This window comes from Melozone crissalis, unplaced genomic scaffold (assembly GCF_028551555.1).
Source record: "Melozone crissalis strain CALT ecotype California unplaced genomic scaffold, PUWL_Pcris_2 ptg000016l_1, whole genome shotgun sequence".
In the NCBI taxonomy this organism is placed as follows: Eukaryota; Metazoa; Chordata; class Aves; order Passeriformes; family Passerellidae; genus Melozone; species Melozone crissalis.
In genome coordinates this window covers 43767969-43786186 of record NW_026535794.1, presented here as the reverse complement: position 1 = coordinate 43786186, position 18218 = coordinate 43767969, and the positions used below count along the sequence as shown (strand labels likewise).

The 18218-nt window shown below is 38.9% G+C and overlaps 1 protein-coding gene across 3 annotated transcripts in view; it reads right to left on the bottom strand.

The window, feature by feature from the left end:
- Positions 1-234: 234 nt before the first annotated feature.
- Positions 235-18218, bottom strand: part of NEK11 (NIMA related kinase 11) — an 82211-nt gene continuing 64227 nt past the window's right edge. For all 3 annotated transcript variants that reach the window (XM_054273469.1, XM_054273471.1, XM_054273470.1), the window contains 2 exons: positions 14399-14495; positions 235-1652 (listed from right to left, as the gene is read on the bottom strand). In XM_054273469.1, coding sequence (XP_054129444.1) covers positions 1448-1652; positions 14399-14495 — 302 coding nt within the window. In that variant the 3' untranslated portion in view covers positions 235-1447. The remainder of the gene's footprint in view (positions 1653-14398; positions 14496-18218) is intronic.

The window sequence follows — 18218 nt, the reverse complement described above, 5'->3', positions numbered from 1 at the left end:
AGGAAGGAGCCCAGAATGCAGAATAAGGAAGGAAGAGGTAGAAGGAAAACATCAAGTATAAAATCAGAAGCCTGATAGACAGTTGAAATCAGCAGGAGTGGGATGCATATGAAGAAGGGAGCATAAACACTAAGAAAGAATATTAACAGTACCAATGTGCAAGGCAGAAAAAAATCAGTTTACTGTTCCATTTTTGTAGAATGAATTTAATCCAAAACTCTTTAGACAAGTACATGACCAGACATACTCCTGCCATTATAAATATACACACCTATCTCTGTGTATGAGAGCATGCATATATGTATATAAATATGCACATACATAAGTATGTCCACAGTTCCTTTGAAGCTCAGATTAAATGCAGCCTTTTTGAACAATCAATAATAACAAGACAATTAGGGGCTGAGTGGCCATACATTATATATATATATGTTTAAGAGTAAATCTGCCAAATTACAAAAATTATAGGCATAAATATCACAAGTATGAGTTAGCACAAAAATCAACAGCAGCTGGAGTCTAATCCTGCATCATTCCATCAATGGCAGCTTTGCCAGTGATGCTCTGATTGCAGGACTGGCATCCAGCCACAGCCCAGAACACCCTTCCTTTGTTTTAAGTGCTAGAAGAAGGGGACACAGGTAACCGTGAATCCTCTCTCCACTGTCACAAACATTTGTTCTTCTTCCTGCCCCTAAAATTAGTGCCATATTTATCCACATCTCACTGCATTCTGGACTCTCAAATGGAGCTTACCTACATGCTTAGGTACTACATTACCCTCAGCCATGTCCTCCAAATACCTCCTGGTGGGAATCTTTAAAATCAGAGGGGTTTGGAAAAGCTGCAAAAGGCAGGCCTCAAAGACAGCAGAACTGCAATTACAGCTAAGCAGTAGCCATAAGATTGGTCAGCAGCAAAATTATATTAGAAGTAGAAAAGTAAGGACAAATAGAACAATGGTCTGTGTATTAATGCTTGTCTAGAATAACTCCCTAAGCTACAGAAAAGTATATCTGGCCAGATGTTATAAAGTTCTAAGCTTAATAATAGAGCTCTGTGCATTGTGTTTTAAGGTTTACAAGCAAGTATTGTATTCTAAATAAGCAAGCATTGTTTTAACTGAAGGTACATGTGCTTATAGTGGTCGGATAGAACTACTGTCAATATGCTTTTGCTTTGTGTGATTGGTTAAAAAACTTATAAAGTAAGTTGTAACATTAAGTTCTTTGTCTGCTGCCTGAGATGTGAGCTGCTGGCATCTTCCCATAGTCATAACCATGTAATGAGACTGATGCTGGAAAACAAAACAGCTTGAGATGTGTTCCTTAGCAGTCCCATCCTGTTGGTGATTTGCCCCCCAGCTGGCAATATTCCTGTACTTGCCTGCTGGCCTGAAGGAGGCCCCTTCCCCCTGGTGCCATTCCCAGCTGCTGCAGACACACTGTTACAGCTGGAGATGTGGCTCTAAAGCCTGGAGCTGCTCCTCGAAGTACAGCAGCTGATCCACTTCGAAGCAATCACTTGCTCTGGAAACCAGTTTCTCCAGACAGCTCCTGAGCTCCTCCTCACTGGCATTCTGCTGTCTCGCTTGCTTGAGGCAGCTGTACACTGCCTCAAATGCCTCCACTCCCAGCTTCCCAATGGCAGATCTGGGGAGAAATATTATACAAAAGGTCAAGTAAAAGGTAATTCATCTTATACAGCAACACAAACATTAACTAGTGCAGATTCCTTCTAAATGTTGTAGGTTTGATTAAGCACCTTGTTTGCCTGACAGGCAAAGGAACTAAAGTTTCCTGGTGAATTTCGCCATGGTTGGTTGCTATACAGAGCCCAAGAATAAAAGCCTGGCCATAGGAAAGTCATGGGAAGCATGGCCATCTTCATTGTTACAATCCAAAAATCCTCTTCCTGCTGACTCTGACAGACTCTTTTATCTACAACAAGTCTGGTAAATGCACATGTATTACTGCCTCCGGATTTCATCAAAATCCAAAGGAGCAACCCAGTCAGCTGAACACCAGTGGCATTTTATGTGAGCACACTTTGTTATTCATTGCTTTATTTTAGCTTCTATCAAATACAAGAAAACCATTGTACAAGCTCAGTATGATCTAACTTGACACTTATTGCTTTTCTACAGTGCTCTCCTTTTATCAGAACACAAATCTGTAACTCAGTCACAAAACACACACAGCATCTTACTATTGATTTATAAAAAAGAACCATTTGAAAACTGCAAGACAATGAACAGCATTTCTTCCTCCTAAAGGAAAAACATCTTTCAGTTCATGTGTCACAGGTAACATAGAATTTTTCACTCAGTGATGGCTTCGTATTTTGATGAAAATATCAGGGTAATTTTCCTTCAGCGTTTCAGAGACTATCTGCCTGCTCTTCATGCTTCTGACAAAGGATTTGGTTTTTTTCACTATACCTTTACATGTAAGAGCAGTTGAGAGTTGTTTGTCTTTTAGACAAAAAGGAGGTACTTGGAAGGCAACAATTTGATACGCAGGAGGCTCCCCAGCCAGTGCCTGAGGCAGCAGGAGCTGGGACACCCTCAGCTTGTGGCTGTACCAAGGATGATCCATACAGGGACAGAGAAGGGGATCACAGATGTCTCCTGGTGTCAGCATCAAGGCTTAGAACTTCAGTAAATGTGCACGTAGGGAGCAGGAACACTTCCCATAGTATTTAAATAGTTAAACCTACCTCCCAAGAACAACTTCACAAACTGCAGTTGTAGATTTTCCTGGTTTTGTACTGATTATTTTGTTACATGTTTAACACCAGGGCAAGGTCAACTCTTCTCATACAATAGCGTAATCAGCCTAATTGTGTAGTTGCTTTTTATCAGTGGTCACCCTGTTGTTGCTGAGGAACAACATGATCATAATAAAACGTCAGCCAGTAAGAGTTCCATATTATGTGAGTTCCTCAATTCTTAGGAAAACATTGCAAAGAATTCTACTTTATTGCTTCTCAAACTTCTCCCATCTCACTTGCTCTTTGTTTTTCTAGCACATTGATAATGCCCAGGTGTGATCCCCCTTTGGTTTCAGGTCACCCCTCTGCTGGCTCCAGACACAGAGGTAGATCAGGAACCTGGGGCAGAGAAAGCCAAGACCCAGGATCAGAACTCACAGGGCAAAGCTGGAATCTCTACAGGTCTAGACCTGATTCAGTCCTGCTTCCTATAACTAGAAATTAATGTTGTGAGGAGAAAATAAAAACTGTTGGAAATAATTAATTCTCAGACACTGGAAACCTAGGGATTGGATTACCACTGAAAGGTAAATGGAGATTTGTTTGACAAACAATGTACATTTCTTCACAAAACATTATCAAAAATATCACTATTTCTCCCCAACAGTTAAAAATCAATACATGAAAAGTCATCCTGATATTACTGTTGCTTCATCAGTGCCTTTAATGACTCCTCTCTCCCTCTCAGACAATTACGTTCAATTTTTGGCTAGTTCTGTCTATTTAAAGATGAAAAATTAAGCAAATATATACCTTGGGAGTATTGCTTCTGCTAATAAATGTGACCTGCAGACTTGAGTCTCCTCTGTTCAGCTTGGCAGAGCATGCAAATCAGCCAATGTGTGCAATAGCTGATACAATAGAATTAAGGGGAAAAATGTTCATAGGTTGAAAATTAGAGGGTAGGTAACAAAAATTATAACCTTCTTTTACAAAAGAAGACATCAGGCTCTGTTTGGACTTGAGGGCTGCATTAATTTGACTCTACTACCACATCATGCATCACAGAGGCAGAAGTGTGGGCTCTCAGAGAGTAAATGTCAGAGAGGTGTCACCGAGTGAATCTATGATCCTGATGGAGGGAGAAGGGAAAGCACTTCCTGGAAAGGGGGTTTGTCCATCATGGCCCTGACCCTGTGCTAGGGGATATTTGTCCATCCACATAAAATCCTAGAGAGGCACAGTTGCAGATTGCTATTTCACATGAAATAGGGGATACCTGCTCTAATGTTTTAAAAAGAATTAAAGCCTTACCACCAAATGTGCTGTGAGAACAAGTGCAGAACTCCCATTTACAGCCACATTTGGCCATCCATATTTTCTGATTTACTGGCATTTACTCTCCTCATGCTATCTTATAGCTCACTCACCTACAAACTCACTATGAGTCATCATCTCATTTTCAGCCAAGGCGACACAAGCAAAGGGGATACCTGACATCTGGGATTTCATTACTGTGAAAAATTATGGGCCAGACCTCCTTCCCACACTGGCCTAAATTGTTTTTCAGTGTGCTAAAATATAAGGAATTACATTGGGCTCCACCAATCAAAGGTCTGGCTTCGGATAATACCCAGTGATGTGCTTAAATATCTTCTCTCAGATGTCTTAGATGGAGGGACTCATTGAGCTCAACTTGCCTCACTCCTGGCTGCACAGAGTGGTCCCAATGCTCTAGGCAGAGGAGATACAGGGCTTAGACACATCCTGTGACCACCAAGCCACCGGCTGCACACCAGATATTGCCAGTCTGGGGACATTGCCATCCACATAAGCTGTGGCCTGAAAAAAATGACTCTTGTTGCCAGCTGTTGTGCAGCAAAGAACACATGCCTGAGAAAATCACCTGCAAACAAGACCCAAAGGCCATATTGATATTTGATTTGTGGATAATGATGGAGTGTGGACATAAAATAGAGACTTGGTTTTATCAAGGATAAGGCACTTCTGAGTATGTGAGATGCAGTAAAGAATATCAGAAAAATCACAGGCACTGCTGGAGTTAGAGGGGAGCTAAATAGGAGCCTTGAGAACTTGCAATTTTTAGACACAGGGTGTCTAAAACCATTCCAAGTCATTTAGTGGATCTGAATTTATCAGGCTATCTGGTGATTTGCAGTTGATTTTCTATGCATCAGTGCAAAATTACTAAAATTTGTCAATATAATAATGTTATGTTCTCAGCTGGCTGAGGAAGTTGTAAATCTTTCCCTAGGTGAACAAAGAATTCTCTGTTATTCCGCTGGTCTTCATTTTTACTATTCTGGTGCTAGCTACATATTAACACCTCCTTTCTGGCTTGGAGATCAATTACAATAGACCTACCTTTATGCCACACTGACAAAAGCCACAAAACAAGATTAATGCTGAAGCTGTGCTCCTCCTTGGGCATCAGCAGCCAGGTTAATATCTCTCAACAACTTGTCATGACCTGCCTTGAAGGATAACTATGGCACAAATCAGCAGCTAAGAGGTTTTTCAACTTCTCACTTCCCAGTGTCATTCAGCATGATGGCAGCAATCATTTAAAGCCATCCTGGTCTCAGTGGTGCCTGCAGGGAGCTGCGTGTGGTCTGTGCAAGGAGAGGCTCTGCACAAGCCACTACTGAACACACCAGGGTAGTAACACCATGAAAGGCCCTCCAGATCAGGCATCAGCACCTCTGCCATAACAGGCAACAAACACACTGCTCCTAAGACAAACACAGAAAATTCAGTTATTTCAACACACCAGTTACTCATGCCTACATCAAAGCAAACCTCAATAAAGAAACTTTCTGGACATGGAATACCCATTCCACTGAGCATTTATTTATCCTTTTGAATGCAGCCAGGCCACCTGCATCCACCACCAAAGAGCACATTGTAAAGTAGAGAACAAATCTGTGTTGATTTTGGCTCATGGGGCATAAAGGCAAGTGCAGGGATCTTTGAAAGAATAATTTCAGTAGATGCCTCTAAATTCTGTTCTTCCTAACTCAAGGAGCTAACCCCATAGGGCCCAGCAGTATTACTTAAGATTCTCATGAACACCTCCAAAAACTATTTGTCCCTGAATTAATGCTATTTCCAAGCATCAATTTACTAACCCCATATTTCTCTTTAAAACAGTATAACCATGCCACTCAGCAGCTAATCACCAGTGATATGAATCTCAGCAAAAAAGATAGTTACATTTATCTCCTGAGATGAATGAAGAAGATTCAGGAAATTACATACCCTTAGTCTCATACAAAATATTGTTTTCTAACTGTACCAGAAAATCTTAAGATACCTGCTACAGCATCTCATGGTTCAGTAAACAAACAGGTTTATCTCAGTTAGAACACAAAGCATCTCTGTCCTCTCGGGTTATCTTTCTGTCATTCGGTTTGCTGGCATTACTGACTATGAATGATTAAAACTTTGACACTTGAAAGAAATGGCTCTGGGTTCAAATCTTCATTTTCAGCATTACTTCTCTGTTGCTGTTTAAAGACCCCTTGAGATCTGCTAGGAGAAGGGCATAATAAGTTCCATGATCCAGGTTTTAGGAACTTATTTATAAAGGTAGGGCAACTCTTTTCTAGTTCTGACAGCTGTTCAATCTTGGGAATGGGAAAAAAATAGCTAAGTCTAAGAAAAGGTCTTATAAAAAAATAAAAAAGGCAATGGAAATTATTATTACATAAAAGCTTGTAAGAAAAGAAATACAAATTACTAATATTAGCCCCCACCTTCACCTTCAAGCCTCAATGGACTTCGACTATTCTCATATTACTGCTGAATGAAAATTTCTTCACTTGAAAACACAATGATAATTTTTCTAATTCATCCTTAATTACTTTGTAATTCATGAATTAAAGCACCTTAATTTGATTGCAAACAAAAGTCTCTGATGCCCTACTTCAAAGACCTGCAAAATCTAAAGCATATTTAAGACATGTTTTCCCATGAGTTGAGAAGGATCTTATTATTAAAACATGTAGACACACAGGTGAAGAAATATCAAGCATAATATTCCCTATGCACCTCATATTCAGAGATAAATAAATTTATATAATAGGAATTGAAGCTGACATCTGCTCTTGGAAGAAGCCCTAATTAGAATTTAGAGCTGCTAGTTGAATTCTAGCTACTATGAATTTAGAAAATGCTTTATCACAAGAGAAAACGTGTTTCTATTCATTTTTCCCACAGAAGGAAAAAAAATTACAACAAAACAGTAATTTAAATCAAACCTGAACACTGCAATTGTAAAGTTAAGAAATTTACTACCAATATTATTAAGAAATTTACTACCAATATTAAAAATAAGAGCAGAAATATATTTGCTTCTATAGAGCTTTTCTTCATGAGGTAGGGTGAGTGACAATTACACTGCTTCACTGTGGCCATGAAGAATTATCTGAAACACCCTTCCCTGAGCTTTGTGTACAGTCTGAGATTTCCTAGTCTTTCTATAATTATTTTAAACAACATCCTGATTTTTAACAGTGTGCTGTGTTATTCAAAGAATCTTTGAAAAGTCATCAGTTTAATTCCTTCAGCATCACTGATCAAGAAGGAAATCCTGGCACACTTAACACATACCTGATGCTATTTGCTTTGTTTAGCAATGCATTTGTTTCAGACAGGTGTCTCTGAAAAGCAGCACAATACTCAACTATTTCTTGAATGTGAGCATGTGAGGATACAGTAGTTACCTCTGAAAAGTAAATCACTATATGTAGATCTTGTAAGAATTTAAGAATATAACTGCATTCTCCTTTGTTCAGCTGTGTGGTAATACAGAGTTAATGCTGATTTTTTTTTTTACATGGCTTAATATTGTGTCAGGGGGTCTCTCCTGACATAGGATTTCATACCAAAATGAAATTTTTAAAACCAACCATTTACCTCTTAGAGAAAGGAATAGATACTTATGCATTTTCATGAAACAATCAGAATACTAACTATTACTATATATTTTTTTTCTCAATCCAAGCATTGTCTTTAGCCAACACTATTAAGTGTTACTACATAAAACAATGCATTTCTGAGTTTGCAATAAGTCAGTCTCATTAAAAGGTTTGTCAATGCTTCAGAGGTGCTTCAATGGAGAGATTAATGAAATCAGTTGGTATGGAGATAGATGATTCTTTATAGAAATATCACAAACATCACAGTAATTTACTCACAGAATTTCCAGCTGGGCTTGAGCAATGTATAGCCACAGAGGGAGGTGAAGCAGCATTCAAGCTCTGAGTATGCTAAACACCCATACAAGGTTACAGTAAAAATATTCTTAAACAATCCAATCAAAAAGACATTTTAAAAGCTAAAAAAAAACTCTGACCGCTGTGGAATGTGAAATGTCCAAATATGGCCAATATTTAAGTGTATATATACATATACATAAAAATATACACTAACATATACACAAAAAGGCTCCCAAACCATTTGCATAAGGTTTTATGCAAACGGTTTTTCGAACATCAACCATTTGGGCTTAGTTCACATCTATATCTTTCCAATGGGAGATTAAAAGTCTACAACTTCTTTCAGGTCTCTTTTCACATCTGTAGCTCTTTAAAAAGTTCCTAGCATAAAACAGGACTAAGGCAAATTCATATTTTGGCAGAGCCATAAAATTCCATAATGACACCATTGTAGAGAGAAAGAAAGAAAAGCAATTACCAACTATGAACAGTAGATTTATGATTTTCAGAAAGGCCTAGAAAGATTTACATATTCAGTTTCTTCTGGGTCTGCATTAAAATAAAGTTTGACATCTTTAAATGCCAAAACAGCTTCACAGAGCTGTCTAGGCATTTAAAGATGGAGATAGAAGTCCAGTACCTAATTTTTTCCCTATAAAGCAAACATTTAATATCTTTGAAAAGACAGCTTTGGCCATTCCTGCATCAAACCTCTTGGAAAATTCCCTGCCTACATTTCTCTCAAGCAAACTTCCCAAGGTTGCAATGCTACTTCTAGCAAATGCTGTCAAAATTATTCGAGTAGTTCCATATTGAAAACAGACTATATAATTAATGCTGTGTGCAAGCATTTCTGCATTTGCAAACTATTGACAAAATCAAGGTGCTGGAAATCTGAACAGCTCAATCTATGCATTATGTATGCTCAGCACGAGAAACTAGGCAAGCTATGCTTTGTGTGCAAAACAAAATGAAGTATAATGCTCTGAATGTTTTGAATGTTTGGGGCCACTTGACATTTTCAAATGAATAAGCCTACACTTAAAATTTTAGTTGTTTTGCTACTGAAATGCAATTTTCAAAGTGAACAGAGACTCTCTCTAGTGCTGAAGCAATCATAGCATTAATGTCCACTTTAAAAAAAAAGTCCTTAAAAATTCAGAATAACAGAATGACTCATGGATCTATGACATACAGTTCAACAGAGAAGCTGAAAAAAAATCTGTTTTCTTTACATATCTAAGCAAATTCACAAACTATTACACATTGTTATGACCTGTGGTAATAGTAATGTGAGGTGATAGTGATTCAAGTAATGTGAAAAACGGGCAAAAGATGAGAGTCCCAAAAAATGCATCAAACTTTAATTGTGCCCCAATACTCGCTCACTCTAACTACCAAGTTTGTTCTCATTATTCATTTCAAAGTGCACCCTAACAAATGGAAAGCTGCTGAGAACTGCTGAAACCATGGTGTTGGCAGGTGGCATGCTCTTCCCATCCCATGCAGGACGGAGAGGAGCAGTGTAGGAGACAAAGTGCCAACAGGAGAAGCAGCCCATTTTTGTCAAGGAAGGGAGGACAGAGGGAAGAAGCTGAAGGAAGACCATGGAAAATGCCTGAGGAATTAGACCATCAGCTCTAACTTCAGCCTTGAGGGGTTCCTGCTGTTCCTGCTGTTTCTCCCACACTTCTGAGCAGCAGACATTGTCTCACTCACCTTCATTTCTTCTTAGTCAGAAGCAAAGGATTTGGCCATTCCCACTTTCTCTTTCAGTCATTGCCTTGGGACAGCAATGACTCCTGAGCCAGGAGCACCCACTCACTTCTCTCTGACAGAAGCCAAGAACCAATACCCCAGCTTGGCCACACACAGGCAGGGTTCAATCTTTCAGTGTTCCTGCTGAGTTCACTGTACTCTCACTTGCTTGTAAAGCAAACTACAAATCCAAAATACTTTCTTCAAATTTGGGTCTGGAAAGTATTGAAAAGTATAAATGGTGCAATTATCTTAAAATAGATTTTCAGTAAAAGAAAGAGAAACTCATGGACTAAGATGTTTAATTTTTTTCCATAATGAACCCTGTAGACTCATTTCAGCCTGGCCTTTAAAAATGAGGTGTGAGAAACTGTGACGAGGAAAATGGATATGTAAATAAAATTTTGGCTTAGCCCATGAGATGCAGAAAACTATAGTCATGCTGTAAGATGCCTTGGGATCACCAGACAGAAATTATTACCTGAAAATGGAGTTGGACAGAACACTGGTGTATGTAAGAGGAAATTCAATGCTCAAAAACATTTCAGGATCAATACCTTCAAGAGTGCTCTATTCACCTGCAAGAAAGTGGTAGCTCAGACAGTGCCAATAAATTTCCTCACCAAATATCTTTTGTCCGTGAGAAGACGTCTTATTCCTCAAGCTCATTTACATCATGACACCGTCAACATGGCAGTCAATGGCAATCAAAAGGTCACTGACAAGTTCTTAAATCAAAATCTTAAAAAACAATTCACTTTTCTGTATTTGTTGCTTTTGTCTTCACTAAAGCTGCCCTCAATGACATCAATAACAAAATTAGTTTCAGTTGGCTCAGAAAGGTCCACTCTGCATAAACTGAAATACTACATCAACTAAACACTTTCTTTACTGTAATATTTTTTTTTAAATTGCACAAATAAATGTACAAAAAGCCTTCTATACTTCTAGCATTTTAGGGCTACTTATCTCAAAGAACATCCAGTGTCTACCGAATGACCTCAAAATGACCTTTATTTCTGAATTTTTAAGATAAACAATGCATTTGATGGCAGCATCACAAGCACAAGAAGCATATATACATACTGCTCATGGGTCTAAACCAATAGTGTTATGAGCATTCACAGGAGCAGAATAAAAATGTCACCCAATGCTTTTTCTTCATGACTTCTGAAAGACTGCTTTACTTACACTCAGCAGGGGATGATGAAGTCTTTTTCCTGATCGTGGTATGCTGCTGTGCATAACACTTTGGGGACTGACTAAGAGGTGCACACTGCTGGGCTAAAGGATTTTAATTTACTTAAAATTTGGGCCATAAAAGCCTTTTCCTTCTACTGCCATACATTTTATTGAATTCTAAAGTGCATATTAAAGTTCATGGCTATTAAAATGACTCATTGTAGATATTCATGGATATCTCCACAAAGGAGCACAAAACAATCTGAACCAAGTTTTTTGTATGGACCTCGGGGGGCAAAAAAATTAATAGGTGCTACTGCAATTTAATCTGACAGGGGAAAAATGCTTTGGCTTGAGGAATTGCTTCTGAAGAACAGTGTGGTTCTCTTCTGAGATGGAAAGTTGGAAAGTCTCTATAGGGGAACATCAGTGGAACAGTGTGAGCAGTTTGTCTTTAAGGACCTCTCCATGAAGATAACTTGGCTCTGGATAGCATGTGGCAGTAACGCTTCCCAGACTCGGCATGCACCAAGTTACCTCATGCCACCAAAGATGGGAACCACCACGAGATTTTGATGGTGGCCAGGACAGGAGATACCAGGAAATGGCTCCTCTCATTTCCTGCATCCAACATGATTCCTCAGTTTCAAAACCCAATACAAGGAATAAGAGTCTCACAGTCCAATTTCTATATTTGGTTGAATTGTCACTGCTGGCACACCAGGCTGGGAAGGAGCATAACAATAACCTTGAGCTAGTTCAAAAAATGAAGATTTCTTATCAGCACTGCAGATCCCAATATCCAAATGCTTAGCACTGAAGTGGAAATTTTTGTGGAGACAATTAATTCTGCTTGAAAGGTAAAGTTAAACCTCTGCTCTTATAAATTTCATAATGAATTCTGATACTAAATATAACAAAGTAGAAATTGTTGTCACTGGAGTTGGTGATTTTATCATGACTTTTACTGAGAGGACAGCAATTCACATTGATGCTGGATGCTATCAACTGGGACAGACAGTGCAATGGTAATTGGAAAGAAAATGTCAGGGGAAATATTTAGGGGTTGTAGTGATAAAAAAGCCATTTCTTTTCACTTAAAATAAGAGGAGACCAAGCACTCCTACCTACCACCTTCAAGAATATCAGTGGCTTCCTTCTATATTCCCATAAAGATTTTTAGCACACTTTTGCTCTCACATGAGTATCTTTGCCAAGTCCACCATAAGAATACAGTGGGAATCTCCTAAATTGATGCTTTGATACACAGCAAGTCAAAGAAGGCATTTAGTGAGTCATGCTGCAGTAACTCAAGCAATAAGCACATAACATCTTGTCAAGTGACTGCCTTGCTACAGCAGTTTGCTAGCCAGCATTATTCATGTGTCAATTGGAAATGGCTAAAAGGTGCTTTCACTGTTAAACCCTGTGTTATTTTAGATTAATTAACCATTTTATCAGAGCTACCGACACTTTCTGCCAGTAACATCATCTGTAATGCATGGGCACAAAGTTTCTTTATGAGCAGCTTATGACATAGGAGTCTCCCTCATCAGAACCTATTGTTCCTAACATCTGGAAATGGTACAAATCCCAAACCTCCATAGTCCTCTTTCTAGAGTGACTTGACACCCAAACAGATTTCATTGCACCTCCACATTATTGCCCCTGCTCTGCTCTCCTCTTTCCTTTTAGGAACTCCAGCTACTCAGTTTGTCTCAGTAAGACAAGTCCCCCACATTGTTTCCTTCATCAGAAGCTGGCATCTGGAAGACCTCTCCCCCAAAAGTCTGCACCTATCCAAATAAAATTGAATAGCACAAGTCTAAATTATATTAGCCTCGCTTATGAGGCACTGTTACGTGAATGACATTCAAAAACCACATCATATGAAGTTTGCTGAAGGATGAGCAGAGAAGCTGTGGCTTTATGTACTGATTCATAGCCAGATGTGCTTCCTTCTCACCACTGAAAACCCCACTGTGCCCTGTGTGTAGATTGGCCATGGGTCAGAGTTTGCAGGGATCTCCTTGACTATGCACATGCTGGGTACTCATTGCTCATTGACTTGTTCCTTAACACTTAACAAGGAGTTAAGTCCTTTCTGACCTTTACATATTCAGAGAATGAAAAAGTCATGCTATGTTTTGGAGAAAGGACAATAATGTGAGTCACAACAAACCATGAAAACCATGAAACATCACTAGAAAAAGAGAATTTGAAATAAGTGATCTAAACATACTTCAGCCCTAAAACCCATGACCACAAGGTCCAAATATTTTAATTTCTATCCAGAAACCATGAGAACACCAGGTGAAATCTCTAAGTTCAGTAGGCATTTTGACTAAAAATCTCACCTTGTAAGTATCTGGGACAACATTATGCAGTAATTTCCAAGTAGTTTCCATGAAAAAAGAATGGAAAGCAGTACAAATGGAAGGCTGTGAGATCTTGGACTGATTGCACAGTAAGTGCTAAGCCATGAAGTGAAACCTCAGGAGCTGCTGAATCTTGAAATACTATAAAACCAAACAATTTCTATCAGGAGTAAATGTGATTGGTATTTTCCTGTAGTACATGGTGATTTGTTTTAAACAGTGATTGCTACCAATTCTGCTGGAATTGTACTCATTTTCTTCAGAGAGCTCACTTGAATAACTCTTAGCATCTACTGTTTGAACTTATTTGTATTCCAATAACATCCACCACATTAATGCCACTGTCCACCTACGCAGGAGAAAAAACTGCCCTTGTTTAAAGAGTTTATATTCTGAGAGCAGTTGAATCTTGCAACATTGTAAAGAATGTTTGATCTCAGAAATAATACACATCACTATGATTATCAGATCAGCACCTAAAAGAGGATGCAATCAGTCTTGGAAGGCCAGAAATTACTGAGTCAAGATAAAGGCTCAAGATACATTAACCAGTACATTCTAGAAAGGAAGCACAGATCATTTTATTAAGACACTGAAGCCTTTATAAATAAAGCTGGGATTTCAGCAATGCTGCAAATGAGTAGACAATGAGTTTCAAAGGGAACTGTCCATGTACTGCCCGCTGTCTCATTTGAAAATACCAGCCAAGAGCAGCAATTTTGTTTGGTTTAGAACATCATATCACCATGGGGAACAAACCCACTTACTTTTCATTCCAGGCAAAATTGAATTGCAGGTGAGGGAGCAAACATGGTGGTAATGTGTACATTTGCAGGTGATTTGTGGGCATGGGCTGTGCTAATAAAGAAAGTGAAATTCAGAATGACACCGACAGCAGGGAAGGCAACTGGATCCTGGAAGAATGTCAGTGATTGTGCAGCTTACAAGAAAACAATAAGAGAGGGTCAGTTTTCATCCTCTCTGGAGGCAAGCAGGCAAGTCTTTGAACATCTTACCATCCATTTCTTTTTGTTGTTGGGATTTTGGGGTTTTATTTGCTGTGCTTTGCAGTTTTCCAAATCCATGTTCCTTGCCTGCACATTGGTTACACATAAATTTGCTACTTACTCCCTCATGCGTTTCAGCTTGGTCTCAGCCATTGTGCTGTTGAGAGCTCTGAATCCCTGGGGCTCCCCTGGAGACACTCTGGTGACAGTCCTCGAGCCTACAAATCAATGCACAGACACACAACCTTATTCACCTTCATCCCCCGAGCTCTATTGCAGAATCAAGGGCAGTCAGAAGGAGGAAGACTATTCCTGTTTCTCACAAGGCAGTGCCACATTAATTAAAGATGAATTAGATTATTAAATGTACATTAAGGGCAACTCCTTTCTGAGGGACAAGTAGGTTTATAGCCTAAAGGCACCAGAACTGTAATAACAAGGAATACACAAGGAATTACAACAGAAAGGACAATCACTTCAGGAAGTTCTGGGATGAATAAATATCCAACAAAATTATATTTGTTTAGACAACATCCATTTTCTTCCACTGTTTTTTTACTTATCTTTAAGAGCAAGAACATTCTTCCTAACAGGCAGGTCTCTCCTCGAGCTTGATCATTACTGTAAACTGGAAATATTTCTCTTATGACATCAGTTTCTCCTTCAGATAAAGGTACTCTTTTTATGTATTAAAATATATGTGTATACATATACATATATATATATATATAAACATTCCTGTATTTGTAAATACATATGTATGTGTAAGAGATATATACATGCATAAACACACATGCCCACTCTTTCTGTTTGCAGGCCATATGAGCTGTTGCAATATTTCGGGACTTAGGGCTCATGTACCACTGAGGCACTTGTGCACAGGAACACAGAAGTGCTGAATCACAGAGGACTGTCAGGGTTATCAGCTCAAATATGCTGCAATTTCATGTAGTCATCCCATCATACAAGTCTGTGGTTTTCCTAAGAAATTTATGTACTTTTTGCCCTGACTGCTCCCATTGAAAGACAATTTCAAAGTCTCACTGGGAGCTAGCAGCTGAAATCTCTAATTTCCAGATAAAATTTCTTTGTCAAGCAGTTCATGCTCATTTTCCTCCCGTGCCAGTCCTTTCCCTTGGCTTATGCGATTCTTTCCTTCCCTTTTGCATACTCCTTTCACGTCACTGTCATATTTTCTGAAAAATCCCTTTGCCATGATTTCTTCTCCTGGGAAGCTGAGAAGCCTCAGAGAAAAATGGAAACCATAATTATCTGGTGGCTTCTCCTGTGTTTTGCTGCTTTGGAATGTGGTTTGGAGATTGTTTATCCAACACGTGACTTGTTTTGACTTAATGACCAATCACCATCTGGCTGTGTAGGGACTCTGGAGGAGGTCACAAGTTATTAATTAGCATCTTGATAAGCTTTCTGTAAGTATCCTTTCTCTATTCTTTAGTATAGTTTTAGTATAGCATTCTTTAATGTAACATAATACATAAAATAATAAATTAGCCTTCTAGGAACATGGAGTCAGATTCATCGAGTCCTCCTTCACCCTGGGGACTCAGCAAATACCACACCTTTCATTTCTTCATAATTGGAAAAAAGATCCAATTTCAGCTTTCGATTTGTTAAGCTGAACAAAGCAGCTATTTTAGCCTCTTCTTGCAAATTGTTTGGCACTAGGATTTCACTTCCCAAAAAAAGGAGATGTATCAGGGTGTAAATGTGTGGGCTGTGCCACACAGGACCCAAGTTCTGACCAGGCATGGGAGGGCTTTGCATAGGGTAGGAGCAAGCCAAAAGTCAAACTCTCTAACACAATGTCTTGTCCAACTGAGCACACACTCCTCTCCTACCAGGGGTTTTTAGCTTGGACTCAGCTGGGGTTTGGCTTAGTTTGGATTGCATTAACAAGGATCATATGCAGCCAGAGGCAGCTTGCAGCTCCCCTCCCTCTGTGAGCTGATATAGACACCCCCAGAGAACACCAAATGCTTCCCTGGAATGTGCAATCATGGCTCTCCCAACAGTTAAGCTCCTATGCCTGACATGATTCTAGACCCTGATCACATCCATCTGAATGCTGAGATTACAGCTTTCCATTGTGAATGATCCTACTGAATCACTCACAGTGATTGGATTCAGAAGCTTGGAAGCACAGAAGAAATGGATTCCTGATTCTGCTAGCAGGATGAACAAACAATTGCACATTTAAAAACATACTCCTAGCTTATCTTACACCCAATAGCTAAGAGTTATCTGGTGCCCAAGTATTGCAACTCGGGTATAGTTAATGTAGTTTAAAAGATGAAAAATGACAAGCCCAGTTCTTACTGGCAACTAATTATTTCACCCATTATTGCAAAAAGTATTTCCTGATCATTTACTGTAACAGTGCACACGCATATCCATATGTTTTACATGGAGTCTGTAAGCATTCAACTCCTTCAGCAGCACTGGAAAATTGAGTTATCCTCAGGACAGCTCTTAGGAAATCCCAAGTGCTGCACAAAGCAGTGCTTGTGACTTAGTGGGCTCCTCTCACAGTTGGCACAGTATTAAGGTCCAGATGTTGGGCTTTGGTGCTTTGAAACCAATTAAAAATTGATGCCCTGAGCACCAGTGTCCTAAGGAAAATATAAACCTTGCAGTCTCTTAAAAAGCAGTACATTTAACCACAGGCACCAGATAGATTTTGGCATTATTATTACCACAGGATAGATCACTGTAGTAAAAGCTCAGCATATTCTTTCTGTGTAGTGAATTCAGTATATTTATTACTACAATATTTCCTTCTCCTCTGACATTTCATCATTAAAAACATCCTTCTTGTTTGTTTTGGGTTTTGTTTTGGTTTTTTTTTTTCCTCCCCTGGGATTTCTGGCTAAATAATTCAAATTTTGTCTACTTTACACATTGGCAGTTGGCCAAGAAAAACTTAGTCTCTGTATCTTGCAAACTCTATATCTTTCTCTCCATTTAGTATGATTTTTTGGCTACTGCAAGGCAGCACAGACTGAATATTTTAAGATGCTGCGAAGCTGTGCTTAGTAATTAAAAAATGAGTTCTCAGTGAAGGCTGCTAACAGCTTGATACATTGGTGCTACAGCACACCTCAATAAATGTTGCTGGGGTGATTCATAGCCATACCACTTCTGCATCAAAAGTATTTTCTTAGAAGCAGTTACTTGATTAATAATGTATTTTGCACCCAGCTTCAGGCAGTTTGTGTACCCACATATCAAAACACAACAAGGAACTAGGCTTCTTCAAAAAGTTACCAGATAATTATTTGCATTTTTTATCCAATGTATCATTCTTGATCCATTAAACAAAATCAAATGAAACAACAAGAGCACTGTCTTTTCAAAACCAGGTATTGTGGCTTTCTAAATGTATTTCAATGTCTCCCAGTGTCTAACTCAGTATTGCAGAAACAACATAGGGCAAAGGGCAAAAGATACTTGTCCTCTCAGGTGATAGAGCACCAGTTGGAGGTTTGCACTGAGGATCTGCAGAGAAAGGAATTTATTCACAAGTGCATTATCTGCTAAGAGTTTTCATAAATTATGGTCCAAAGGCATTCCTACAAACATTCCTGCTAATGACCAAAGAATAGGTGATACACATCTTCTGCATCTCTTCATAAGCTACGATGAGTTGTGAAGCTGTTATCTCCACTGAACCATAAACTTCTGTTTGTATTTCAGTTACTTTTCCTTACCTTTCACTGCTACATATGAGATCCTACAATGCCTTTTTGTACAAGATAGAAAAGATTAGAAACAGATGTGTTTTCCAGATTCATAAACAATACAAAGTGACCCAACTGCCCCTAGCCTTCTCTCCCTTAATGCCAGGCAAATTTAGTAAATTTTAAAACTAGTTTTTCAAATTCCCTTATCTTCTGCAGTTTTTTCTGTGATCCTCCCAATTT